The sequence below is a fragment of the Thermobia domestica genome, chromosome 18 (genome assembly GCF_964235325.1).
Source record: "Thermobia domestica chromosome 18, izTheDome1.hap1.1, whole genome shotgun sequence".
Taxonomy (NCBI): Eukaryota; Metazoa; Arthropoda; class Insecta; order Zygentoma; family Lepismatidae; genus Thermobia; species Thermobia domestica.
In genome coordinates, this window is record NC_137471.1 from 8,195,698 (window position 1) to 8,220,854 (window position 25,157).

General features: G+C 38.0%; 2 protein-coding genes across 2 annotated transcripts in view; one reads left to right on the forward strand and one right to left on the reverse strand.

Annotated features, from left to right (window-relative positions):
* Positions 1–14,277, reverse strand: part of LOC145675523 (uncharacterized) — an 87,946-nt gene extending 73,669 nt beyond the window's left edge. The window contains exon 1 of the mRNA XM_081746005.1: positions 12,475–14,277. The gene's annotated coding sequence lies outside the window, so the exon portion shown is untranslated. The remainder of the gene's footprint in view (positions 1–12,474) is intronic.
* Positions 1–25,157, forward strand: part of r (carbamoyl-phosphate synthetase 2, aspartate transcarbamylase, and dihydroorotase rudimentary) — a 263,246-nt gene that overhangs the window by 175,734 nt on the left and 62,355 nt on the right. Inside the window, 1 exon segment of the mRNA XM_081746006.1 lies at positions 23,657–23,899. Coding sequence (XP_081602132.1) covers positions 23,657–23,899 — 243 coding nt within the window.

Consider the following 25,157-nt stretch of genomic DNA (forward strand, 5'->3'; position numbering starts at 1 on the left):
TGTATTAAAAATTTCAAGTTATTACCTGCAATACTTTGTTAGAAATTACCATATTAAATTTTACATGTTATCAAATGGAGAGTTAGAAACCTAAGCGGAGATGGTAGAAGATCCCCTTAAAATTTAAGTACTAATAGCGCGTTCATTTCGCCGATAACGGAGGATGGTAAATAGATCGCATACTAGTTCCTGTGTAATTCCTTAAACCGCTTGGGATAGGTCCTACAGTTTCTAAGGCAGGGCGTTTCGAAACATGATTTTTCGAATTTTCGGCGGTTCATAACTCTGGAAGGAGACGTTTTTCGACCTATGTTTATTAGAACTTTTTTCTTTCATTTCATATAAGGAATCACCTCCCAAAGTTTGTCGGTATATATATATATAATATTAAAACTAACTCTATGGCCTATGGAACCCGGAGGTTCAGTGCCGCGTTCACAAAAGCTCTCCACTGACTTCTATCCTTACCTAATTGCATCCAGTTTCTACTTTGTATTCCTATCTCTGCGAGATCCATCTTAATCTTGTCCTCCCATCTGCGCCTAGGTCTTCCTAATGGTCGTTTTCCTATGGATCTACCAGTCAAGACTTTGAAAGCGTTTCTACTTTCTTCCATTCTAGCTACATGACCTGCCCACCTAAGCCTCCTAGACTTGACGACCCTAACAATGTTGGGTAAACCGTATAAACTATGTAGTTCCTCGTTATGAAGCTTCCGCCATTCCCCATTCTCGTTCCTCTTGGGTCCGAATATTCTTCTCAGGATCCTGTTCTCAAATACTTTCAGTCTATGTTCTTCTCTCAGAGTAAGCGACCATGTTTCACAACCATACAGAACAACAGGCATGATTATCGTTTTATATATTTTAAGCTTCAAATTCCTCGACAGAATTCGCGACAAGAGATTTTGAACCGAATAGTAACACGAATTCCCTGCTTTTAGTCGACATTTAATTTCTTCGTGAATATGATTTTCGTCTGTTAATATTGATCCTAAATATTTGAAAGTATCCACTTTATCAAAAGCATTATTTAATATTTTAACTCCTCCACAATTTGCCGTATTACGGTCCCGACGCACTTCCATGTATTTAGTTTTCTCTGCTTTTACTTCTAAACCCATGTCCCTGCAAGCGTTTAATAAGATCTCTGCATTTATTTCTACTGTTCTCCTATCATCCCCTATTAAATTTACATCATCAGCATATGCCATAACCTGGTGAATTCCGTTCAACTCTAGGCCCTGGTTGCTATCTTTGATTTTCCTTATGGCGTATTCCAGCACAAAGTTAAATAATAATGGCGACAACGCATCTCCTTGTTTCAGGCCATTTTCGACGTGGAAGCTCGTGGACAAAAATTTTCCTACCCGGACTTTACTTTGGGATTCACTTAAACATATCTTAATTAATCTAATTAGCTTTCTCGGTATTCCCAGTTCTGTAAGAACGTTGTATAATGTTTCTCTCCTAACCGAGTCGTAAGCCTTTCTAAAATCAATAAATAGTTGATGTACCGGGGTATTGTATTCCCACTTCTTTTCGAGTATTTGGCGAATGGTAAATATTTGGTCGATAGTTGATCGATTTCGTCTAAATCCGCACTGATAATCTCCAATAATTTCATCTGCGTATGGGGTCAATCTTGCTAACAGAATATTTGAAAGGATTTTATAGGATGTTGACAGAAGAGAAATGCCTCGATAATTATTACAGTCAGTTTTGTCGCCTTTCTTGTGAATTGGAACAATGATTGATTCTTTCCAATCTTGTGGCATTTCTTCCTTGTTCCAGATAAGGAGAATGAGTTTGTGTATCTTGTTCCACAATTTTTCGCCTCCAGCTAAAATTAACTCAGCCGGAATTTCATCTACACCCGGAGATTTGTGTTTCTTCAATTTCTTTATAGCGGCTTCCACTTCTATTCGATTGGGTTCTGGAATATACGGTTCTGCGGTGTGTATCTCCTTTTCTCCACGCACATTAGTTTTTGGCTGCGTGTTCAGCAAATCGTCAAAGAAATCTTTCCATCTATTTAAGAGGCTATCCGTATCGGTGAGAACTGTTCCGTCAGATTTCTTTAATATATAAGCACGAGGTTGATAGCCTTTCTTAAATTCGCTGATCCCCTTATACATGTCCCGAATATTTTTATTTTTACTATTATCTTCAAGTTCCTTAATTTTACCTTTCAAAAAATCCCGTTTCTTTGTTCTAAAAGTGTTGGAAGTTTCCCGCCTGATATCTGCGAAATTTTGTGTAGTTGTTTCATTCGGATTTTGTAGCCACCGTAATTTTGCCTGTTTTCTCTTCTCTGCTAATTTAATGCATTCTTGGTCGAACCATGGTTTGTTCCTACGTATTTCCGCGTGTCCCAATTTTTCTATTGCTGAACTTTTAATGCTATCTCTAATTTCAATCCAAGTATCCTCAACACTAGTGCACTCCGAGTCTTCTAAAACCGCGAATCTATTCGAAACTTCAATCTGGTATTCCTCTCTTACCTGGCTCTCTTCTAATTTCTTTAAATTAAATCTCTCCGTTTTTGGACATTGAATATTACCTTTATTCAACGATAATCTCTCCCGTATTATCGCTACTACCAGGTAGTGATCAGTGTCACAATCAGCCCCTCTAAACGACCGGACGTCAATTATGCTAGATTGTCTTCTTCTATCTACTAAAACGTGATCAATTTGATTAGGGGAAGGTCGTCTGGTATCGGACACTGTAGCTTTTTTCAGTTTGTCATTCTGAAAAATAGCTATATCAAATTACTTAATGCACAAACTGATACCTTGGTATCTTACACACAAAGTGCTAAAGGTGATTTGACAGGTAAAAACTAATAATATATATTTTTGTAAAAAATTAAAGGTAATACAAATTAGCATTCTTAAAAAGTGGAGGGTGGTATCGGACAAACATAAAACTATAGAGAATTGGTCTTTTGAGGTAATTTAATAACAAAACTAATTACAAATATTAGCTGTTTACTTACAGGTGTTCTTACACTCAAAATAGAGTTTTATTACACTTTGAAATACAGCCTAAAATAAGAGTAAAAAAATAGATCTTAAAATTCTTAGTCTCATCAATAGATGTTATTTTTCTATTCTGACACAAATCACAATGATAAATCAGTCTGCCTTCAAAATTTTCACATTGTTCAAGCCACATTGGACCAAGTCTTTACACATATTGAGCTGTATCCAATCATCAAAAGACTCCCCGCAGATTATAATATTTTTCAGCAAGTTTGTAAACTAGATTTAAAAAATTCTGGTATTCTTAGTGGCATTAGACTAGTTAACTATACAAAGCCTTTACATGATTGTATAGCACTTCTTCTTGGTCATATTCTACTAAATGTGCCTTTGTTATCCGAGCAGCGAGACTTAGCTGTTACCTCTTTCCCTTCCGACAGTTTTTAACACGATTTCCTAATGTACTCTAAGGAACACCATATCTAGCACTGGCCACACGTGCTTCTTTGGAAATAAGTTTGTAAATGGCCAACTTTATACTTTCTTCATCGCAATTGCCACGTATTTTCCCCATGGTTTTCTGAAAAAGCCAGAAACCATTAAAAAACGTCAAGTTTACTTACCAGTGTTTTGTCCGATACCACCCGATTCCCTTTTGTCCGATACCAGCCGAAAGACTTGCAACTTATGAATGGCTATCTACCGGCTTGTAACAACACGAAGGCAACTATACGCCTAAATTATAATATATACACACCCTAATAAATGCTATGATTGCAATAATATATCAATACATTTATTTTGTGACAAGTTGCAGGCACACAAATCTATCTCCGTGCACATCATTACTAGCAAAAATACAAAAACTTTGAAACACGAGATACACCGTTCATCGAACAAATCCACTATGCCGTGGGCTTGGCTAGTTCATTTTGATCAACTCACTGAATGCTTGATATGTGCCGCCTTAAGCAGGAAATAACGAAAACTGCTTTTGTCCGATACCACCCGCTGTCCGATACCAGACGACTTTCCCCTATGTGTTTTTCCGTCTGGTGATGTCCAAGTGTATTTATAAACGTCGCGATGTGGGAATTTTGTACTCTTCACGATTAGGTTTTTGGATGTTGCAAAGTTCACGAGTCTAACACCGTTGTCATTACTTTCCTTATGCAAACTTTCGTTCCCTATAATCGGTTTGAAAATATCCTCTCGTCCTACCTTCGCATTGAAATCCCCTAATAGAATCTTCATATGGTATCGCGGGAGTTGGTCAAATATCCGTTCCACTTCTTCGTAAAAACTATCTTTTATATCGTCACCCTTATCTTCAGTTGGGGCATGTACATTTAAAACAATAATATCACACCATCGTCCCTTAAGAGTAATAAAAGAAAGTCTGTCAGTAACAAATTCAACCCGTTTAATTGCTGGTAATATTCGTTTGTGAACGAAAAACCCTGTTCCTAACTGGTGATTTTTATTTCCTTCCCCGTAAAAGAACGTAAAATTTCCGGAATTCTCAGATCCATTTCCTTCCCACCTAACTTCCTGAACTCCTACTAAGTCCATCCTGTATTTCTCTAACTCACTCGTTACAGATTTTAACGCGCCTGCCCTATAAAGACTTCTAATATTCCATGTTCCAAATCTCAAGTCCATTTTCTTTTGCTGATGTCGTGCCAAGTTATCAGTCCTTGTCCGAGGCTTTTGTAAATGTTTCTGAACAAGTACCTTTTTTTACAAGATGAGGGTGTTAGCCTTACCCAAACCCCCAAGCTGGAGGACCACTCCTAGTCGTCTGTCCGCGACTACTTATTCAGTATATTCGCAGCTAACCTCTATATCTAGAGGCCTTCTCCTCGATCCGCAACCTGAGGACGCGCCATGCCGTGGTGACAGGATATATATATATATATATATATATATATATATATATATATATATATATATATATATATATATATATATAGTTATGAAACTAGTAATTTCCCTATTATGGGGGGAAAATCGTGCTTTATTGATTTTTTTCTTTCGTTAGCAAAGCTTTATTATAAGTGCAAATTGCACATGCTGATTTACTTAATGTTTAACCGTCCTTTATTAATTTAGCATTTTATATATATATATATAAGTACATACTGTACTTCATTTACTCCCTTGTGGCTGTAATTAACGTTTAATTACAGGTTTCTTTAATGTAATCTTGTTCTATATAACAGTTAGCTTATATACCCGTTCTTCCTATGGGAGGAATAAGTTTATGGACCCCTTCCTCCTCTTAAGACGCGACATGGAGGATGAATTTAGAATTGAACAACAACTGGGGTGTCACTATTCGTATCATTGACCCCAAAAACTATGGATTGGATAGTAATATCAGTCGTTTTCAATTGTTCTTACATGTGCTAAGGTCCACTCATGTTCCAAAAAATTATCCAAAATCATGGAGCAGTCTATAGAAGGAGTTAGCTAGCTGTCAAACACCATTGCCTGCATTTGTATTTGTGTAACATTAAGCAAAATGTTTCGACAATTTTAGTTATAGTCGGCACCCTTACTTTGATGGCTCATAACTCGGCAACCAGAGGTCTGCAAAGGAAAATTCAAGGCTGGATTAACCCATCGGGGGGCCCAAGGCAAAAAAAAAAAAAAAGTATGTGGCCCCTGCTAACTTCGTCTATTACATTTCTAGGAAAGTTAAGGAGATATGTTTCTTATTTTTGGTCATATTTTATTTTATGATGATGATTATATCTTTATGATTCTTTTTAGATAGCCAGTTGAGATTTTGATCAGAGTAGAGACCCTTTTCCACCTGGAGGCCCGCGGCTATAGTCTCCCTAAGCCCCTTCCTTAATCCAACCCTGCGCTATTTTGCATCCATACTATAGTGAGGCCAAAATGTCTTGATCCGCGGCAAAAATGCGAACTAAACTCACCCTCGACACACCCACGCATTGAGCCAATAAAGGTTCAGATGTTGCTAAGCGAGAGAGCCTTGCAGTCGTGGAAGTGGAATTCCTGGAGCCGATAGCAGCGCTCAGAATGGAAGGCTAGGTGTCAAGTCGATGTGGTTTATCTATAACCAGGTCAAGGTCTCCTAATGTGTTGAAGTTTGATGAACATTGGATGATTTCGTCTAAGAACGTCTGATACATGACTATACTGTGCTTGTGATCAGGCGCGCACCCACAAATTTTCGGGAGCTCCCCGTGGCTAAGCGGTTAGCGTACGTGCCTTTGAGCGTGGGAGACCCGGGTTCGATTCCCGGCGAGAGCTCATGTGGTTCGGATTCCACGTTAATCAGTAGGTCCAGCTCTCATATAGCCTCGCTGCTGAACGGGACGTTAACCCCAAAGTCAACACAACCAGAAATTTTCGGGAAGAGGGCTCAAAGGTTTGTGAGGTCCTATAATATAAAACACTATGCACTATCGACAGGGTATTACTCCACTGCTGAAAAAAAAATACTAAAAATAATTTATAAGTTCTGGTGCCTATATTCTCACCAAAAATGATAAAATTAGATTTTTTTGTATCAGAAAAGAAATAGTACAGATCAGGGGCGGATCCAGGATATGATCAAGGGAGGGGCTAAACCATATTTTGCCGTTTTATCCAGTGTAAAGCAGGATAAAGCTCATTTTATCCAGTGTATACTTGAGCGTCAAGGGGGGGGACTATAGCCCCTATAGCCCTCCCCTTGGATCCGCCACTGGTACAGATGATAAGGTCAAATCTTCAGTGCGTATTAAGTATTTCTATACTGAACAAGTATATTTTTTATTAAGAAAATGCACAAAGGTGTGTAATTTCGAAGTTTTGGACGGTAGTCCTTCCTCCGGACTCGGTGGACATCCTGTGGTGTGCCATTGTATTTGAAACTTAAATTTTTAAAAGAAAAAATCCAATGAGAGTACATAAATAAAAGGAAAACTAATAATTTTGTCAGTCTTCTCATTAGTTCCTTTTTTTTCAAGTATGCCCCAGCACGAATATAAAATCGCTCCTAGGGCCCCGATGGCTTAGTGGGTAGAGCGTTCAGCTCTGGTGCATATGATCCTTGGTTCGATCCCATCTCGCGTCAAGTGGGCCTTGTGGTGAACGAACATTATGTGCGTGGGTTTTCTCGGGATTCTCCCGTTTCCTCCCACTTTTTAAATTCATTTCTCATCATGACCGTCTCCTTTAGCCCAGCCACTATAATCGTGGGACGTAAAACTTACATTTCATTTTATCTACTAAAAATTGTTCCAAATAAGGTGTTGAAAAATAACATTACTTGTGTATGGCAAAGTAAATACTTAAAATTGAATCTGCGTAATTGAGTGATACGGGAGGAAATGACGTCACTGATCTTAATTACAACGTTAAAATCATGAACGTCACAAGGAATGTGACAATCGTCATAACAGCGGAAGAGCTGATTAACAAGGAGGGTTGGAGGGGGAATGATATAAATCTCGGTTTAATTAAATCTTAACATCCTCTTGCTTTTTTTAAAATTATTATTATTTGTAGGAAAAGCTTAATCACGCATTTTATAATTAAGAGTGCAAGAATGTCGTTACAAGATAGATATCCTGTGATATCCATCGTATGTAACCCATTTAGTACAATGTTCTCAAGTTGACCTTGGAAAGATATTCAATAAATATGTTGTGGGTGTTGCTTCTGCTTCTGAGAAAATAGTAACCTTAAAAAGAATCTTAAAAAAAAAAGAACAGTATGTGTTGCGGGGGGGGGTATAGTGCTAACATCTGGCGTGTGGGTTTCGTGGTTCGATTCCCGGCCAAGTAAGTGTGTGTTGAACAACATCGTGCCCATGGGTTTTCTCGGAGTATTCTAGTTTCCTTCCACATTCTGATCTCACCAATTCTTTTCCATCATCATTCACTTGCTTTAATCATTGTCTCCCTTAGCTTAAAGGGCATAATCGTGGTAATCATTAGTCTCCCTTAGCCTAAAAGGCATAATCGTGGTAATCATCCGTCTCCCTTAGCCTAAAAGGCATAATCGTGGTAATCATCCGTCTCCCTTAGCCTAAAAGGCATAATCGTGGTAATCATCCGTCTCCCTTAGCCTAAAAGGCATAATCGTGGTAATCATCCGTCTCCCTTAGCTTAAAAGACAATCGTGGTAATCATCCGTCTCCTTAGCCTAAAAGTCATAATCGTAGTAATCATCCGTTTCCCTTAGCCTAAAGGCATAATCGTGGTAATCATTAGTCTCCCTTAGCCTAAAAGGCATAATCGTGGTAATCATCCGTCTCCCTTAGCCTAAAAGGCATAATCGTGGTAATCATCCGTCTCCCTTAGCTTAAAAATCATAATCGTGGTAATCATCCGTCCCTCTTAGCCTAAAAGACAATCGTGGTAATCATCCGTCTCCTTAGCCTAAAAGTCATAATCGTAGTAATCATCCGTTTCCCTTAGCTTAAAGGGCATACTCGTGGTAATCATCCGTCTCCCTTAGCCTAAAAGGCATAATCGTGGTAACCATCCGTCTCTCTTAGCCTAAAAGCCATAATCGTGGTAATCATCCGCCTCCGTTAGCCTAAAAGGCATAATCATGGTAATCATCCGTCTCCTTTAGCCTAAAAGGCATAATCGTGGTAATCATCCGTCTTCCTTAGCCTAAAGACGTTAAACTTAAATGACGTATTCGTGGGACGTTAAACTGAAAGATTTCATTTCATTTTTAAAAAGTGCTTGTATAAAATACACCAAAAAAAATATTGTATAGAGGGAATGAAAAAAAAATGAGACTCTAAAACCATTGGACGCTCTTACTGGTTTGTTGTATATGTTATAATCAATCGCACCCAATGCTTTTATATAATGTCTCATTATTTCATTTTTACCCTCCAATATTACTTCTTTTTATTGTTATTAACACACCGACTGCCGAGCCTTCGGATGGATTCTTCCCATTCAGGCCATTATTACCATAAGCTTCCATTCCCGAGCTGCTGGCAGGCTGTGAACAGTGTGCTAGATGAAATGGTGGAAGCGATAGGCAGGCGCCCAGGCGGCGGACGCTTGTCTTATTTGTCTAAACAGTATAACTGGCAAAGTCATTTGGCTAAATGGGCCGCGGTGGCTCAGTGGTAGAGCGTTCACCTCTGGTGCTGGGGGTCCCGAGTTCGATCCCAGCCCCCTCCAAGTGAACTTTGTGGTGGACAAACACCGTGTGCGTGGGTTTCCTCGGGGTTCTTCCGTTTCCTCCCACTTTCTTCATTCCACCATTTCATTCATTACTCATCATCACCGTCTCCTTTAGCCTAACCGGCATAACCGTGGAACGTAAAACTCAAAGATTTCATTTTATTTTTTTCATTTGGCTAAACACCCACTGGTGGACCAAATTGTTTTTCTGGGGGGCACAAACGGGTCTGGGTGGGAAGGGCACAAGCGCGTAGTCCCCTTTGCAGTGTTTTGAAGGTGAACTTTGTGCCTCCTTTACAGTTCTTTGGGGGCTTTCTGATCCAGGTCTGGAACCGGTTCCTTAGATCCGGTTCTGGAACTGGGTTTTCGGATCCAGGTATAGAACCGGTTCCCAAGATCCGGTTCTCGAACAGGACTTCGAGATCTGAAACCAGTTCCAGAACCGGGTCTGAAAATCGGATCTCCAAGAACCGGTTCTTCGCGGAACCGAAACTTTGTGGCCATCCCTAGTAATAGCCTATAAATGGTAACGTGAAGAAGAAAGTACATATTTCTACTCCGCATAGTTGTAATCTTCCCTCCTCTGCCTCTACGTCTCAAGGAGAAAACATACGCAGTGTACCATCTATCAATTTCAGATCTTCACGCAACTAATGTAATTTATGGAAAACGAAGTTGTGAACTCAGATTTTGCTGCAGCTTTAGCACATAATGAGCCTGGTGAGTTTTTGTCTTGCATGGTGGACAAGGTGATAAAAATGATAATTGATGAGACTAGCCCTATATCCCACTCAGGTGTTAGTTAACACGTATCTATGATATAGGACCCTGTTCAAGATTACACGATTGGGTACCAACCGACAAAAATGAAATCAGAAATTTTCTAGGTCTAGTTGCATATGGGAGTAGTGAAAATACTATACTTGTCATTATTGGAGCCTGGAGAACATGTTTAGAAACAGTTTCGCGCCTTCTATCATGTCAAGGAACAGATTCGAAATGCTGCTTCGTATGATCCATTTTGCTAACAACAAGGTGTGTCCTCCAAGAGACCGGCTTCATATAATTCAGAGCCTGATTGATTTACTAATTGACAATTTTCAGAAAGCTTACACATCATCTGAAGCACTTTGTGTGAATAAAAGAAATACGAAGCAATATATGTTATATTTTCTGTGAATTTCACATAAAAATTATTTTTTTCAATATAATTTTTATATGAAATTCACAGAAAATGTAGCATATATTGTTTAGTATCAAATTTTGTCTATCATAATCTAACGAATCAAAAGTCATCATTTAACAACAATGTTATCACATACAGGACCATAAATGTATACACATGTTACATCAACTTTATGCGAGCATTAAGTACAGTATGTCAATAAAATATATAAAACAATATTTGTATATTGAATAATGTATAGAAAATATGAATATTCTGTTCCGGAATTTATTGTGTTCTTGAAAGCAAAAATAATAACGGGGGGAAAGTTTCGAAGTACACTTTCTTCTACAATCCATTGTGTGTACTCAGAAGCAAGTTTAAATTTTGTGGAATAATTCAGTTCCATTGTTGAAATAAATAAAGAAACCATTGTTGCGTCGGTCATCTGTGACCGACGCGACGGGGGGGATATCTTAGAATCGGGCACATGTGTCCGACGCGGCAGTCAACGTGTTAAGGAGTTAAGTGTATCGAAAGCTCCTTTATATGTACACCGTCCGTGTATCTGTCCTGGAGACACAAATAAAAAATCTCAAGGATGCATTCCAGGATGCACAGGGTTACAAGTATGAATCGAGTTCATCCAGTTGATCCTAAGGTATCGTTAATCAAAAATCCATTCCCCATATATTCCCATGGGAGTAATTATGGGTATCATCCTTGCTTGATAGACGACCCGCAGTGTTGCTGGAATTGGCGGGTCAATATAATGCTCAGGATGCAAAATACTAATCCGTTTATGCAATACAACACTAAAATGATACCAGATGACTTTCTGCCCGACCACCCTAAAGACCTTTAAATATTTTCTATTTTCAAATATATATTCTTCCTAAAGTAGTATACAATTATTGTTCATTTATTTTAAGATAAAATGCTATATTTAAACCTAGACTTGGAAAAAATTATCCTGCGAAGGACTTTGATTTACCGAAAACCGAACCAAACTCATTTACGTGGTATACACTGTCACTACTACTTGTTTCTAATTTTGTTAAGATGTTCTCACATTCAATTAATTCTTGAAATACATAGTTTCACAATTCACGAATATCGGGGGCGCGGTGGCTCAGTGGTAGAGCGTTCACCTCCGGTGCTTGGGGTCCCTGGTTCGATCCCAGCTCGCGCCGTGTGGACTTTGTGGTGGACAAACACCGTGCTCGTGGGTTTTCTCGGGGTTCTCCCGTTTCCTCCCACTTTCTTCATTCCACCATCTCACTCATTTCTCATTATCACCGTCTCCTTTAGCCTAACAGGCATAACCGTGGGACGTAAAACTTAAAGATTTCATTTCATTTCATTTTTTCAATTCACGAATATCTCCTGAATGATATACTGTACCTAACTCTAGAGCATTTTTGGTTGCATAACAGAATAGGATATAATTAGTAGAGAACAATCTATCTATTAAAATGCTACGATACCAATTACGAGCGACCGAGCTCCAACCTATAACTTTAGCTTTCAAATCTTTGATTTACGGTTATTTGTGATTTCACGTTTATAACAAAGACAAATATTTTTAAAAAGATGTAGTTTAAATAAATTACTTAAAGAGAGATTTTTCACAAAGTTTATATCTTTATTTTACCGCCGGCCAGCAGGCTGTAGCTTCCCCATACCGCGGGAAATTTAAAGGATTTTTAATAGTTTGTAATGTATGAAAGAAAAGCTTCTAAAATAACTTATATTGCGTACAGAGACATAAAGTAAAAAGCATTTTGTTTGCCGAAGATCCCTGCTATAATTTTGGGGGTCATTTGAGATACTTGGTACAAACCGAGGGGGCGCCACGGGGCGCCAAAGGTCAAAAAGTCTATAAAAAAAACGCTAAATTTGGGGTGAAACACCCCAACCCCATTCTTTTCAATTTTGTTAGTAAAGAATTTTATTGAAAATGTACGTACATCCTTCCCAATGCGAAATCTTTTTTGGTTTAGGTCTTACCATGAAATAGTATTTTCGCTATAAATTTTTCTTCTGAAACATTGCAAATATCTCCAGTAACAATCCAATGCTCTTTTAAATTATAGACATTGACAAAGAAGTAAAATTATGCAATGTAAATGAAAGTTAGTACTTGTACTTACCAAAAGCTTGGTCACAGCTTGTGTACGATGCACTCAGTCCCTTGGTCAGGGTCACGTGTGGGTCACTGTCGCGTGTGGTACACCTCGAAGCATGGATCCACGCACAGGTGAACCTTACACTCCCGGCACACATAATTCGACCTCCTCCTCCTCTTTTTATAATTGGAACACACCACACAGTCCTTGCATTCGTCTACTTTCTGTGGCCAATGCTTAGAATGGGTAGCTTCCAATCTTCGTATTTTTAGAGGTGGAGATCGACTTATGCGTGACGGTCTCGGAACTGGTGGCGTCCCCAGAGCCACCAGTTCGTCAATCAGTTGAAGTCTATAGTCTCGTAAGGCACGGGAAGGTCGAAGAAAACTTAACAGAATGAAAGAGTTTAGAATAGCTTGGTCAAGAAGGTAGAAGAAAACCTTCTTTGTCCATTTCATTGTCCGTCTCCGCGCGTTATACATGTTTGTCATCTTGTCAGCATTGTCAACGTAACCCATGTGTTTATTGTATTCCAGAACAATGTGCGGCTTGATCGCGTTTTTATGTTCGTCAAGGAAGTTACCGTCGACAGGAAATTCGTGAAAGTTTGTCAGAAGAAAAACGTCTCGTTTATCTCTCCAACAAACCGCACATAAGTCATCCCTGGTCCGTACATGTATGTCCCCTCGTGTTGTTTTGAAAAAGCGGTCTTTGAAGTCGTCAGGCATCGAACTTCTGTTCTTGTTGGCGGTCCCGCAACATTGCGTACGCTTTGTTTCAAGATCGTCAAAAAGATCAGGAGAGGAAAATAAGTTGTTCATAAAAACTTTATGGCCAACTCCTTGAACTTTCTGTGTCAGTTCGATGACCAATGCGTGTGTCGAAGTCATTTCTGTTGTCTTTCTGGTCTTATCTTTGCCAAGGTAAACGATCTGATCGACAACATACCCCTTAGAATCACAAAGCATGTAGAGTTTCACCCCAAATCGTTTGCGTTTCTTCGGGATATATTGCTTGAAAATCACTTTACCTTTGTAAACAATCATGGCTTCGTCCAGCGATAAGTTTTCTGTCGGTTGGTACAGTTTATCATATTTGTCACGTAGATATTCGAAAACGTTCCTCAGTTTCCAGAAGCGGTCATAGGACTGGTCTTTCACGTTAGGTGGTCTGCTATTGTCAGAGAAGTGGATAAAACGTAAAATGTGAAAGAAACGATTTCTGGAAAGAGTTTCGCCGTACCAAGGAGAGAACATGATGCCGGACTGATTCCAATACTCTGCGTACCTGTCTCGTCTGTTGTGTCCCATACTAAGATGGACAGCAAAAAAACGGTACAGTTCCTCCAGCGTAATGGGTGGCTCTATTTTGGATGGCTTGTGTCTTCCAACATATTGTTGATAATACCTATTCGATTCTGTCAACAACATGTTGAAGAAATCAGCATCACAAAATAGACAAAAAGCGTCAATGGGGTTTGAGGATGCAGTCAGTCTGTCGGTTTTTGGTCCAGCTTGCAAAGTGAAAGGGAAAGGTGTAGCAGAAGGTTTTGATCTGTCCCGTCGAACCCAATGCCTGTAGTCTAGACGTGTTTCGTCGTCGCTGTCGGAATCGTCTTCGCTCAATGTCTCGGGTTCGATCTCAGGATCGTCAATGTCAGCAGCGTCCAAATCATCTACATCTTCTGTGTCTGTGTCCTCCCAGAGTGCTTGTTGAATTGATTCTTCGGAAAGACTTCTTGACGCCATCTTCTCAAAGGCTAAGCGAACACTGTGAATCTTTCTCCTGCGTAAAAGAATTCCAGCTACCACAGCGAACGGAAAATGAATCACATGGATTTGTACACGACAAGAAACAAACAACGCAGTTTGAGCTCGCGGGTTTGAGGAGGGGAGTAGGAGGGCAAGTTGTGTATATCGCCCACTTGTTAAAACGAAATGGAGATAACATAATCAACTTCCCGTTCGTGGCTCATAAATTATTTTCTGTGGCGACATATGTTTAGTCTAGCACGGCAGGAAAACATCCCTCTTTCCGCACCCCTGGCTGCGGTAAAAAAAAAAAAGGAGGAGTTGAGTTCTCCTTCGTAGAATAGGAGCTATTCCCTGCGAAACATTTATAAAATCTTGTGAAACGTAGATTTTTTTAAAATTTAAAAGCCATTCTTTTTTAAAATCACAAACCTAAATTCTTATCGCTGTTAAAAACTAGATAAAAATAGGAATAGCACACTTATTTTTTTAAAAAAATGACGTGCCTTATTGTATGAAGAGTGAAAGGAACCAAAAACGTTAGTTCTCAACCGGTGTGTCGCAAGTCAAAGTAGACCTTTCGCCTGTGTCAGTACAGTAACACGCGGGAAAGAACTGATTTACTATTGTGGCAGTGTACTTACGCGTGGTAAATTAAAGGAGAGATATTTTTCACAAAGTTTATCTTTTTAAATTATTGTTCAAAGCCTTTGCGTTTTAATAAGCCTTCTCCGAAATAAATCAAGTGAATTGTGCTGCCATCTTCCGAGTTCTTTTAAACTATGTTTATATGTCTGTGGTCAACCCTTTCGACAATGAGATCTCGGAAACTACAGGTTCTAGAAAGATGACGTTTTCACTGATCGATTGCAAATTTTGCGTAGATTGTCCAGTTCTAATTGAATATTTAAAAAACTGGCTATTATTTCTTTATTACAGTTTTTAGGGTACACTGGAAGCGTTGAATTTTTTTTAAAGAAAAATTAAAGCATCATATCCTATGCATTATACATTCCAACACCACAATGTTGTATATTGGGTTGTATATGTCTCAGGCGTTTGTTCCATAGCCAAATAATAGTGAAAAAGGAAGGATAACCATTTCTCGAGTCTAAGACAAATCTTTATTTTTGGAGTGTTTTGCCCAATGAGCACCATATATAACTGACGTTATAATTAATGTGTATGTAATGTATTTGCTTATTAAATACTGCATGCAAAAAGAAACAAAACACTGGTCATACATGAATTAGAAACTCCAACCGGAAGCAGGCTCAAATCTTGCAAACGGTGCGAAATATTGAGAAAAATCGAAAAATCTCCCCTTTGTGATACCCCCTTCCCGATTTTTTTTTTTTATCAAGACTTCTTTCACTTGTGTCTGTAAAGGGACATGTATAGATGTTGTAAGGAATGAGGAGATTTATGCTCATATGCGAATGATGCGCTGTGTAGAGAGCGCAGGCTCAGCTAGTTCTACAGTAAAATGATAAGCTGCAGCAAAAACTGGAAATATTAAATTGTTATCGGGTTTACGTGTATGAATGTTAAACTTTGAAAAAAAAAAAGGAAAGAAAAATATGTACAGTATATAGAAGTCAGAATCCTGATATCGGAGTAATGTTAATTAACACGTAGAACGTCTGACTGTGTAATTAAGCCATAATTAGATAGGTCTTGTGTACTTGATATCCCAGCCCTGATTCTGAGGTTATCCCTGTACTACAGTTTTTGATTTCCATTTTAAACCACAAGATTAAAAAAAAAGTGGCCACACTACTCCACTAACTTATTGTCCTACCCACGACCGTCTCTGGTAGGAGGACAAGGGGCACACAACCCTCTCAAAATAGCCTATTTTGAGATAAATAGATCTATGCTGAAAGTATTTAGATCTATATGGAAGAAGTAAAAACATAAGCAGAACAAATTAAAGTTATGTATGTTCTTAAACATTAGGTTAATGTGATTAGAATGTTCGCCTGACGTGTGTCACTTTCAAAGACGGATTTTTTTTTTTTTTTTTAATTACGTTTCTTGGTTAGTCTCGGCTGCAGGCACACACTGAGAAAAATCCGTTCTCCGGACAGCGGTATATTGTGCAAATATACGGAATCCTCTTGCTTACTACCAAAATCCGCTTGCTTCTTGCTTGCTTACTTCCTCACAAATCAGTACGGGGCATACGTTATCCGTATGCTACCTAGGCACTGCCCTTAGATGTTACAATCATGCCGTTGCAGGATGTCTGACATCTAACAGTTTTCCGTATATCACATGCATATACTTATGTTACCTTCGTCATCTATATGTTATATACGTCCGTTTGTATGACATCCTGACCGCCTATATTGTTTCATATGGAAAGTACGTACAGATGGAACACACATACGAAAAGTATTATAAAACATGCGTTTTTAGTTATACGTCTGCTGTACGTTAAGAGTCTTCATCCCGGCGAAATTAAAATACAGTAATTATGTGATATATTCAAATAGATAAAAGATAATTGAAATATGGAACAAGAGCGCCCTAGACAATATTATTTTGCGTGAGGTACCGTTATCACAAGTCACCTAGTGGCTTTCCGTTTTCAGCTGTTTATAAACGCGAAAATAAATGCCGAATTTAAAAATGGCTCGAAATCGAAAGCAGATAAGTGAGTCGTGATAACGGTATCTCATGTAAAATAATATTGTCTAGGGCGCTCTTGTTCCACATTTCGATTATGTTTTATCTATTTGAAGATATCACATAATTACTGTAAAATTAGCGGTGTTTTAATTTCGCCGGGGTGAAGACTCTTTAAGTCCAAAAACTACAGGAATTACGCATGTAACCTACCTTTTTAAGTACGCCATCTACATTTTTTTCTCAGTGCACAATTTTTTGCTTGCTTAACCAACAGCAATTGGTTTCCATGACTAAGGAAAACTGGAGAAGGGAAGGAAAGGACGTATAGGAAGTTTATCTGCGAATTAAGAAACGAAATCTACAAAGACAGGGAAATACACAATACAAGCAAAGATAACAAGAATAATAAAAAGATAGAGAAATTTGAATATTATATATGACAGTAAATTTCATGCGAATATTGTAGAAGGAGAGCAAGACACAACTACTATGACAATATTGAAACTAAAGATAGAAATGAGTATTTAGTGAGCGAATTGAGTTTGAGGAATATGAAAAGAATATATTGAGGAGCTCGATGACAAGCAAGAATAAACTGTACATTTTAGATATTAAAACGGGAAATGAAGTAATCAGGGGTGCCCACAAAGGGGGGGCTATGACGCAAACTGCGTCATTGAAATATTAAGGGGGGTTAAAAATCTATATAAATATTTTGAGGGGGGTAAAAATTAATCGAAAAGAATATTTCTTTCATGGAAGAACACCTACGGATAGACAATTGTGGGGTGCGTCATGGACATAAGGGGGGTGGGCACCACTGAAGTAATCGAGGATGGTTCATTGGACAAGTTGAAAAACGTACAGCTAAATGAAGAACAAAAAGGTAGGCAACATATCTTTTGAGTTTATTAAGAATATAGAAGAAGAATATAAAATCAAAAATTCGAAATTCGCAATCAACTCAAGTGTTATCGTGAGGCTTATTTTAGAGATAAGATTTTGTTAGCTGAAAAATCGAAATATATGAGGACTATAAAACTACACTGCTGTAAATGCGTGTAAGAACATTGAGTAGGAAATTACCAGTAGGAATGTCATGGTGAAGAAATTACCTACGAACCGGGATACGGACAAAATCTCGCGGCCGAAACATCGCCGCCCAAAATCTCGCCGGCCAAAACCTCGCGGGACAAAATCTCGCCGGGCCAAAACCTTGCCGCCCAAAACCTCGCGGGACAAAATTTCGCAGGGCCAAAACCTCGCCGCCCAAAACCTCGCGGGACAAAGTCTCGCCAGGCCAAAACCTCGCCACCCAAAACATCGCGTGGCCAAAACCTCGCCGCGAATGAAACTTTCCTTTAAAATTTACCCAATGAGTTTCTTAATATGCAATTCCACATTACAAATAATAATAATAATAATAATAATAATAATAATCATCATCAGTGGCGTATTTAGGGGGGCTTCCGGGCTTAAGCTCCCCCCCCCCGAAATCTTACTTACTATAGTAAAGTATATAAAATATCTTGCAGAATTTTCACATTTTCAGGCAAAGCCCCCCCCCGAAAGTTAGCCAAGCCCTCCCCGAAACAAAATCGTAAATACGCCACTGATAATAATAATAATAATAATATACAAAACATCGCGTGCGTGGGCTTTCTCGGGTTATTCCCGTTTCCTTCCACTTTCTTTATTCGATCATTTCTTTCGCCCTGGTCATCTGTCTCCTTTATTTACCCGCCGGCCAGCAGGCAGTACGCTTCTCCGTACCGCGGGAAATTTAAATTATTTTTAACAGTTTGTAGTGTATGAAAGAAAAGCTTCTAAAATAACTTCTATTGCGTACAGAGACATAAAGTAAAAAGCATTTTGTTGCCGAAGGTCCCTGCTATAATTTTGGGGGTCATTTCAGATACTTTGTACAAACCGAGCAGCGCCACGGGGTGCCAAATGTCAAAAAGTCTGTAAAAAATGCTAAATTCGGGGTGAAAACACCCCAACCCCCTCCTTTTCAATTTTGTTTGTAAAGAATTTTATTGAAAATGTACATACATCCTTCCGAATGCGAAATCTTTTTGGTTGAGGTCTTACAATGAAATAGTACTATTACAAAAATTATTTTCTGACACCTTGCAAATTCCAAAAAAAATGCGTAAAATTTATGTCGTTGCAGTGTATCAGAAAACATTTTTTTCTGACGTTACGAAATGCGAATAAGTTATGAAATCACTTTTATATTCTTAAGGAAAGTCCCTGGTATAATTTTTGGGTCTTTCGACATACTTGGTACAAACCGAGGGGGGCGCCACAAGGCGCCAAGAATAAAAAAATCTAGAAAAAATGCTAAATTTGGGGTGAAAACACCCCCCAACCCCCTTCTTTTCAATTTTGTTTGTAAAGAATTTTATTGAAAATGTACATACATCCTTCCGAATGGGAAATCTTTTTGGTTGAGGTCTTACAATGAAATTATTTTCTGACACCTTGCAAATTCCAAAAAAATGTGTAAAATTTATGTCATTGCAGTGTATCAGAAAACATTTTTTTCTGACGTTACGAAATGCGACTAAGTTATGAAATCACTTTTATATTCTTAAGGAAAGTCCCTGGTTAAAATTTAGGGTCCTTTGGCATACTTAGTACAAACTCAAGGGGCGCCACATGGCGCCAAAGATCAAAAAATGTCTCGGGTTCGATCTCTGATTCGGCATTGTCAACAGCGTCCAAATCATCTACATCTTCTGTGACTCTGTCGTGCCACACTGCTTGCTTGTTGAATTGCTTCTTCGCAAAGCTTGCTGATGTCATCTGCTCAAAAGGTAAATGAACACTCTTCATTCCAGCTAACATCACAGAACGGAAAATGACTCACACAAGAAAACAAACAACCCAGTTTGGGCTCGTGGTTTTGAGGGGTGGAGGGTACGAGGGCAATTGTGTATATCGCCCACTTGTTAAAACAAAATGACGATAACACAATCAACTTCCTATTCGGGGTCATAAATTACCTTCTGTCGCGACGTTTGTTTAGTCTACTCTAGCAGGAAAACATGATTCCCTGATTCCCTCTTCCCCGCTACCCTCTTGCAACCACCCCTAGCAGTGGTAAGAAAAAAAGAAGAGTGTTCTTTTCCTTCGTACAATAAGAACAGTCAGTATACATTGAACTACCATGATAATATTTCCTCCGAAACATTTATAAAATCTTGTGAAACGCAGATTTTTTTAAAATTTAAAAGCCATTCTTTTTAAAAATCACAAACCTAAATTCTTATCGCTATTAAAACTAGATAAAAGTAGGAATAGCACACTTATTTTTTAAAATGATGTGCCTTATTGTATGAGGAGATAGTCCATAGCGAAAGGAACCAAAAACGTTGGTTCTCAACCGGTGTGTCGCTGGTCAAAGTAGACCTTTCGCCTCTGTCAGTACAGTGACAGCGGGAAAGAACGGATTTACACTTTTGACAGTGTACTGTCAATGGTAAAATAAAGGTTAACCTACAGGACATAATCAAGGGAAGTCATAAAAACTCATTTCATACTTTAATAAATATTATTAGATTTTTGTTAAAATTTTAAGTTTTTGGATGTTCCAAAGTTCACGAAACTCCTTTCCTTATGCAGACTTTCTTTCCCTATAGCCAATTTAAATACATCCTGTCGCCCTACCTAGACATTGAAACCCTCTAATACAGAAATAGAATTTTCATATGGTATCGCGGGACTTGGTCAAATACCCGTGATACTTCTTCTGAAACAACGTCTTTTATACCGTCATCCTTATCATCTGTTGGAACATTTACATTTTGGTCAGGCGAGATTTTGGGTATGGTGATATTTTGGGGCGCGAGGTTTTGGGTGGCGAGGTTTTGGTCCGCGAGGTTTTGTACCCAAACCCTACGAACCATATTATATATAAACTTTTTTTTTTCGGCAAATAGTCTACCAGTGATGGAATTAAATTATGATGAATTGTGTTGCTAAAGGTAGAAAGAGCGGATGCCATTAGTAAAGTAGATTCCAGTTTACTAATAATTTTGAAGTAACTTTAGTTGGGGTCTACTAGTATTCTAGTCATCCCTCCCCCAATTTTAACACGCTAGAGACGCCTATGGTCCTACCCAGATATTTTTGGGAAAGTAGACTAGAACCTGTCTTCAGGCGTAACACAAACAAACAAAAGATTCCGGACTTGGTCAAGGGGGCTAAACGAGTGTCATTTTATCTGGTGCAACTTTTGGAACTGAAGCTCGGAGTGTTGTAATCAAACATTCACTGATAGCACTGATTACTTTTGTTGTGAAATTTGCCCCAGTCACCCGAATCTGAGTGTCGTTTCTCAGACCTGGTGATCCGAACAGACAGCTCTTAAGCAGCACTGATTAAGAGTCTTCATCCCGGCGAAATTAAAATACCTCTAATTTTACAGTAATTATGTGATATCTTCAAATAGATAAAAGATAATCGAAATGTGGAACAAGAGCGTCCTAGACAATATTATTTTACATAAGAAACCGTTATCACGACTCACTTATCTGCTCTCGATTTCGAGCCATTTTGAAAATCGGCATTTATTTTCGCGTTTCTAAACAGCTGAAAACGGAAAGCCACTAGGTGACTTGTGATAACGATATCTCACGCAAAATAATATTGCCTAGGGCGCTCTTGTTCCATATTTCAATTATCTTTTATCTATTTGAAGATATCACATAAGTACTGTAAAATTAGCGGTATTTTAATTTCGCCGGGATGAAGAGTCTTAATGTTTAATGCTAGTGCTCGAGCTCTCATTTTGATGTTTTTGATTCCCAGTATATATTTTAATAAATTTGATTCTTGATTTTGAGTTTAACGTCCCTTTCAGCAACGAGGCTATATGGGACGGAACCTACTGATTAACGTAGAATCCGAACCACATGAGCTTCCGCCGGGAATCGAACCCGGGTCTCCCATGCCAAAGGTTCTAACCACTTAGCCACGGAGGAGCCCCAATATTTTAATAGAATGTTATATTGAATTAATGATGTCCACTACTCAGCTTGAGTAATGGCCGGTAGCTCAGTGGTAGTGTGTTCAATTCCGGTGCATGGGATCCTTGATTCGATCCCAGCTCGCGTCAAGTGAGTTTTGTGGTGGGCAAACACCGTGTGCGTGGGTCTTCTCAGGCTTCTCACGTTTTCAGACACTTTTTTCGTTCCACCATTTCATTCATTTCTCATCGCCGTCTCCTTCAGCCTCAACAACATAACTATGGGATGTCAAAGGTTTCATTTCATTTCATTTTTTTCGATCTCGAATGCTCATTTGTTTGATTTCCATTGTGATATTTCAAAGTGCCATGTATTGAATATTTCAATATCTGATATTTAGTCGACTTCGCATATTGATAAAAAAAAAGTTTTTCTAAAAAAAAAAAAAAAGAAAGAAAAAAGAAAAATATTAACCAACGCCAACAAAAGCGCTAAAGAGAAGAAAGTAAAGCGCTTAAAAGCAAAATAATAATAATAATAATAATTTATTACTATATATTTAAATATTTTAAAATGTGTTCCAGGCCAAAATAATTAATACGTAATATAAAAGTAGTTTTGTTAATTTTATTAAACGTTGATTTGGCACGGACTTCAATAAAAATATAGATAATAATAATGAATTATTTTCAACTTCTCTGAGCTTTAGTTGAAGTCTTTTAATGTTATCTATAGTTCTTGTTCTCTGCTTTTCAATGTGTTTTTAAATTCAGTTATATTTATTTATTTATTTACCTTTTCATTCCTCCAGTAGTTTAGATACCTAAATCTAAATGTAGAACACTAAATTTATAAAATAAAAATGGATCGGCCTACGTAAGTTGGCCTACGCGTTACGGAATTACACGTGAACATACACACAGTATAATTACTATCAACTGTTGAAGAGTTTCATGCTCTAACTCCAAAGACTGTCATCAGATCATTGTAAAATGTAATATGGAGTGTGCGAGAAAATACTCTTCGATTTAAAAAAAAAAAATCAAAATCAGTACATCTATGTAGGAGTTATGCGTGAACGCGCACACAGTGAAGTCGGTTAATTAAGACATTAACACTCTCAGTCGTTGAAAAATTTCATGATATTTATATGAAACCATCGGGAAAGCATACTCTTTCAAACAAAAAGTAAATAAAAAAAATTGGTGCACCTGCGTCAAAGGTATGCTTGAATATAGGCGTATTGAAACCGGATAATTACAGTTTTCCCATTGCATCCGTTGAAATTTTCGTGCTCTAGCATTACTCGTGGTCATGACACTGTTCGAACTCAGTGGTATCTCTTCTATTTTACACAAGTTTCATTTCCATGATTATATCACACACGTATTCTCTGATAGACCTTGTAGTTATCTTTCAGTGCAATTCGTAATATTCACGTGCACAGAACAAGGAAAAAATAAAAAATTTAGATTTAGTGAGATGAGAGAAGGGTGTTTACATTAGCAGCCTCAGACATACTACCCATATGTATGATGATGATGATTCATAGTCTCCGTGTTCATACGTTCATGAGCTGTTCCATCACTGCCTTATACAGACATTCTGGAATGTATTATGAATGGCGTTTTACAACGAAAAGGCACGCGAAGATTAGGACACTAAAGCTGTATCGTTCATAAACAATTTTTATTTTATTTTATTTTTTATTTTTTATTTTTTTTTATTTTATTTATTTTTTTTTATTTTTTTTTTGTCGCGACATGTGAATTAATTCTAAAAACAGAATATTAAGAAATATGATGGATAGATCTTATATTGAAGATTTTTCTTTCTCTTTTTCAGGTTGAGCCTGTGGCATGGAGTTTTGAGAACATTGGAGAGAACACCACGCGAGGTGAACTGAATAACTTAGCGTATTATTTAGCAAAGAAGCATCTGGATCTGGTGATCAATTTGCCGATGAGAAATGGTGGACAACGACGAGTGTCATCCTTCATGACATATGGTTACAGAACAAGACGAATGGCTGTCGATTATTCAGTACCTCTCATAACAGATGTCAAATGTACAAAGCTCCTGGTTGAGGTAGGTATTGCAACAACTTTTACGTAATGTGCAGGTTATACGGTATAGCTAGGGGCATGAGTTTTTCGCACTAAGAATTTGAAAATTCGACGTTTCGGTTTTCATATTTCGTGTTTTGTCGCATTTTCCAAATAAAGTTTCGTATTTTGTACATGTTGTGAAAAAGATATTACCTGATAGAAAAAGATATTAAAATCGTTCCTTTTATTCATAGATCAGTTCAGAAATAAACCATTAATTACCTAAAAACAAAATACACTGAATATTTCACTTCACATTATAAATTTTACTTATAGAAAATTATGTTTTCTTAATCAAACTGAAGGAAAATCAGTAACTAAACTTACTATGAGTAGGAAAGTTTAGCTGTCTTCTGAAAACACATGGGCACAAGTTAAATTTAAGCATTAAACTTAAGCATGTTAAATATTTCCGCTTTTCCTCATTGTTGTACGTTTGTCAGGTATCACCAGTCAATGCCATTGGCTAGCTATTAAAACGGCCCCTCTCCATCCAGCTGCGATGGTGATGGCTAACTCGCAACATGTTCTCTATAGCCGCGTCCGAATCACCCAAAATGCACCGTTCATGCCACGTTCTACCGTTCCGTCAGCGGAAAACTGGCGTTTTCAAATCAATGGAAACGTATTTTTTAAAATTTCGCGTTATTTCGCGTATTGTTAGAAATTTCGCGCAGAACTGTCAATTTCGCGTTTTATCGCACAACGAAAATACACATAAAATACCATAAAAGTCAAGAAACTGAAAATTACCTAATTGTGACGCATTTCGTTTTATCGCGCATTGCGAAAAACTCGTGCTTCTAGGTGTAGCATAAGCACCGACTACATGGATGCTTCGGGGCTCAAGCACCTATTGAAGAATAATACGTACTATGAAAGTGTTCCGAAACTTTGTATTATAACCCCTGTGTTATTATGCAACCATAATCACGCTAAAGAATATATGGTTGCCTATAAGCATCTTTGCCGTAATTAACCCAATATCTGTTGAGTGTTTTATAGTCTAGTTCCAAAGATTACTATCAGATCCTAAATTAATTTATATGGTGCCACCGGGAAGGAACAATCTTTCAAACATAGAAAAACAATCACGAATCAAAGCACTAAGTTTTTAGTTAAAATGATATGTAACAGTTTGGCCAATTGTGTAGTTACGTGGCTGAACTGTTACTCATCAATATTTTAATTAAAATCTTTGTGCTTTACTCCTTTAAAAAATCAAAATACAAATACCT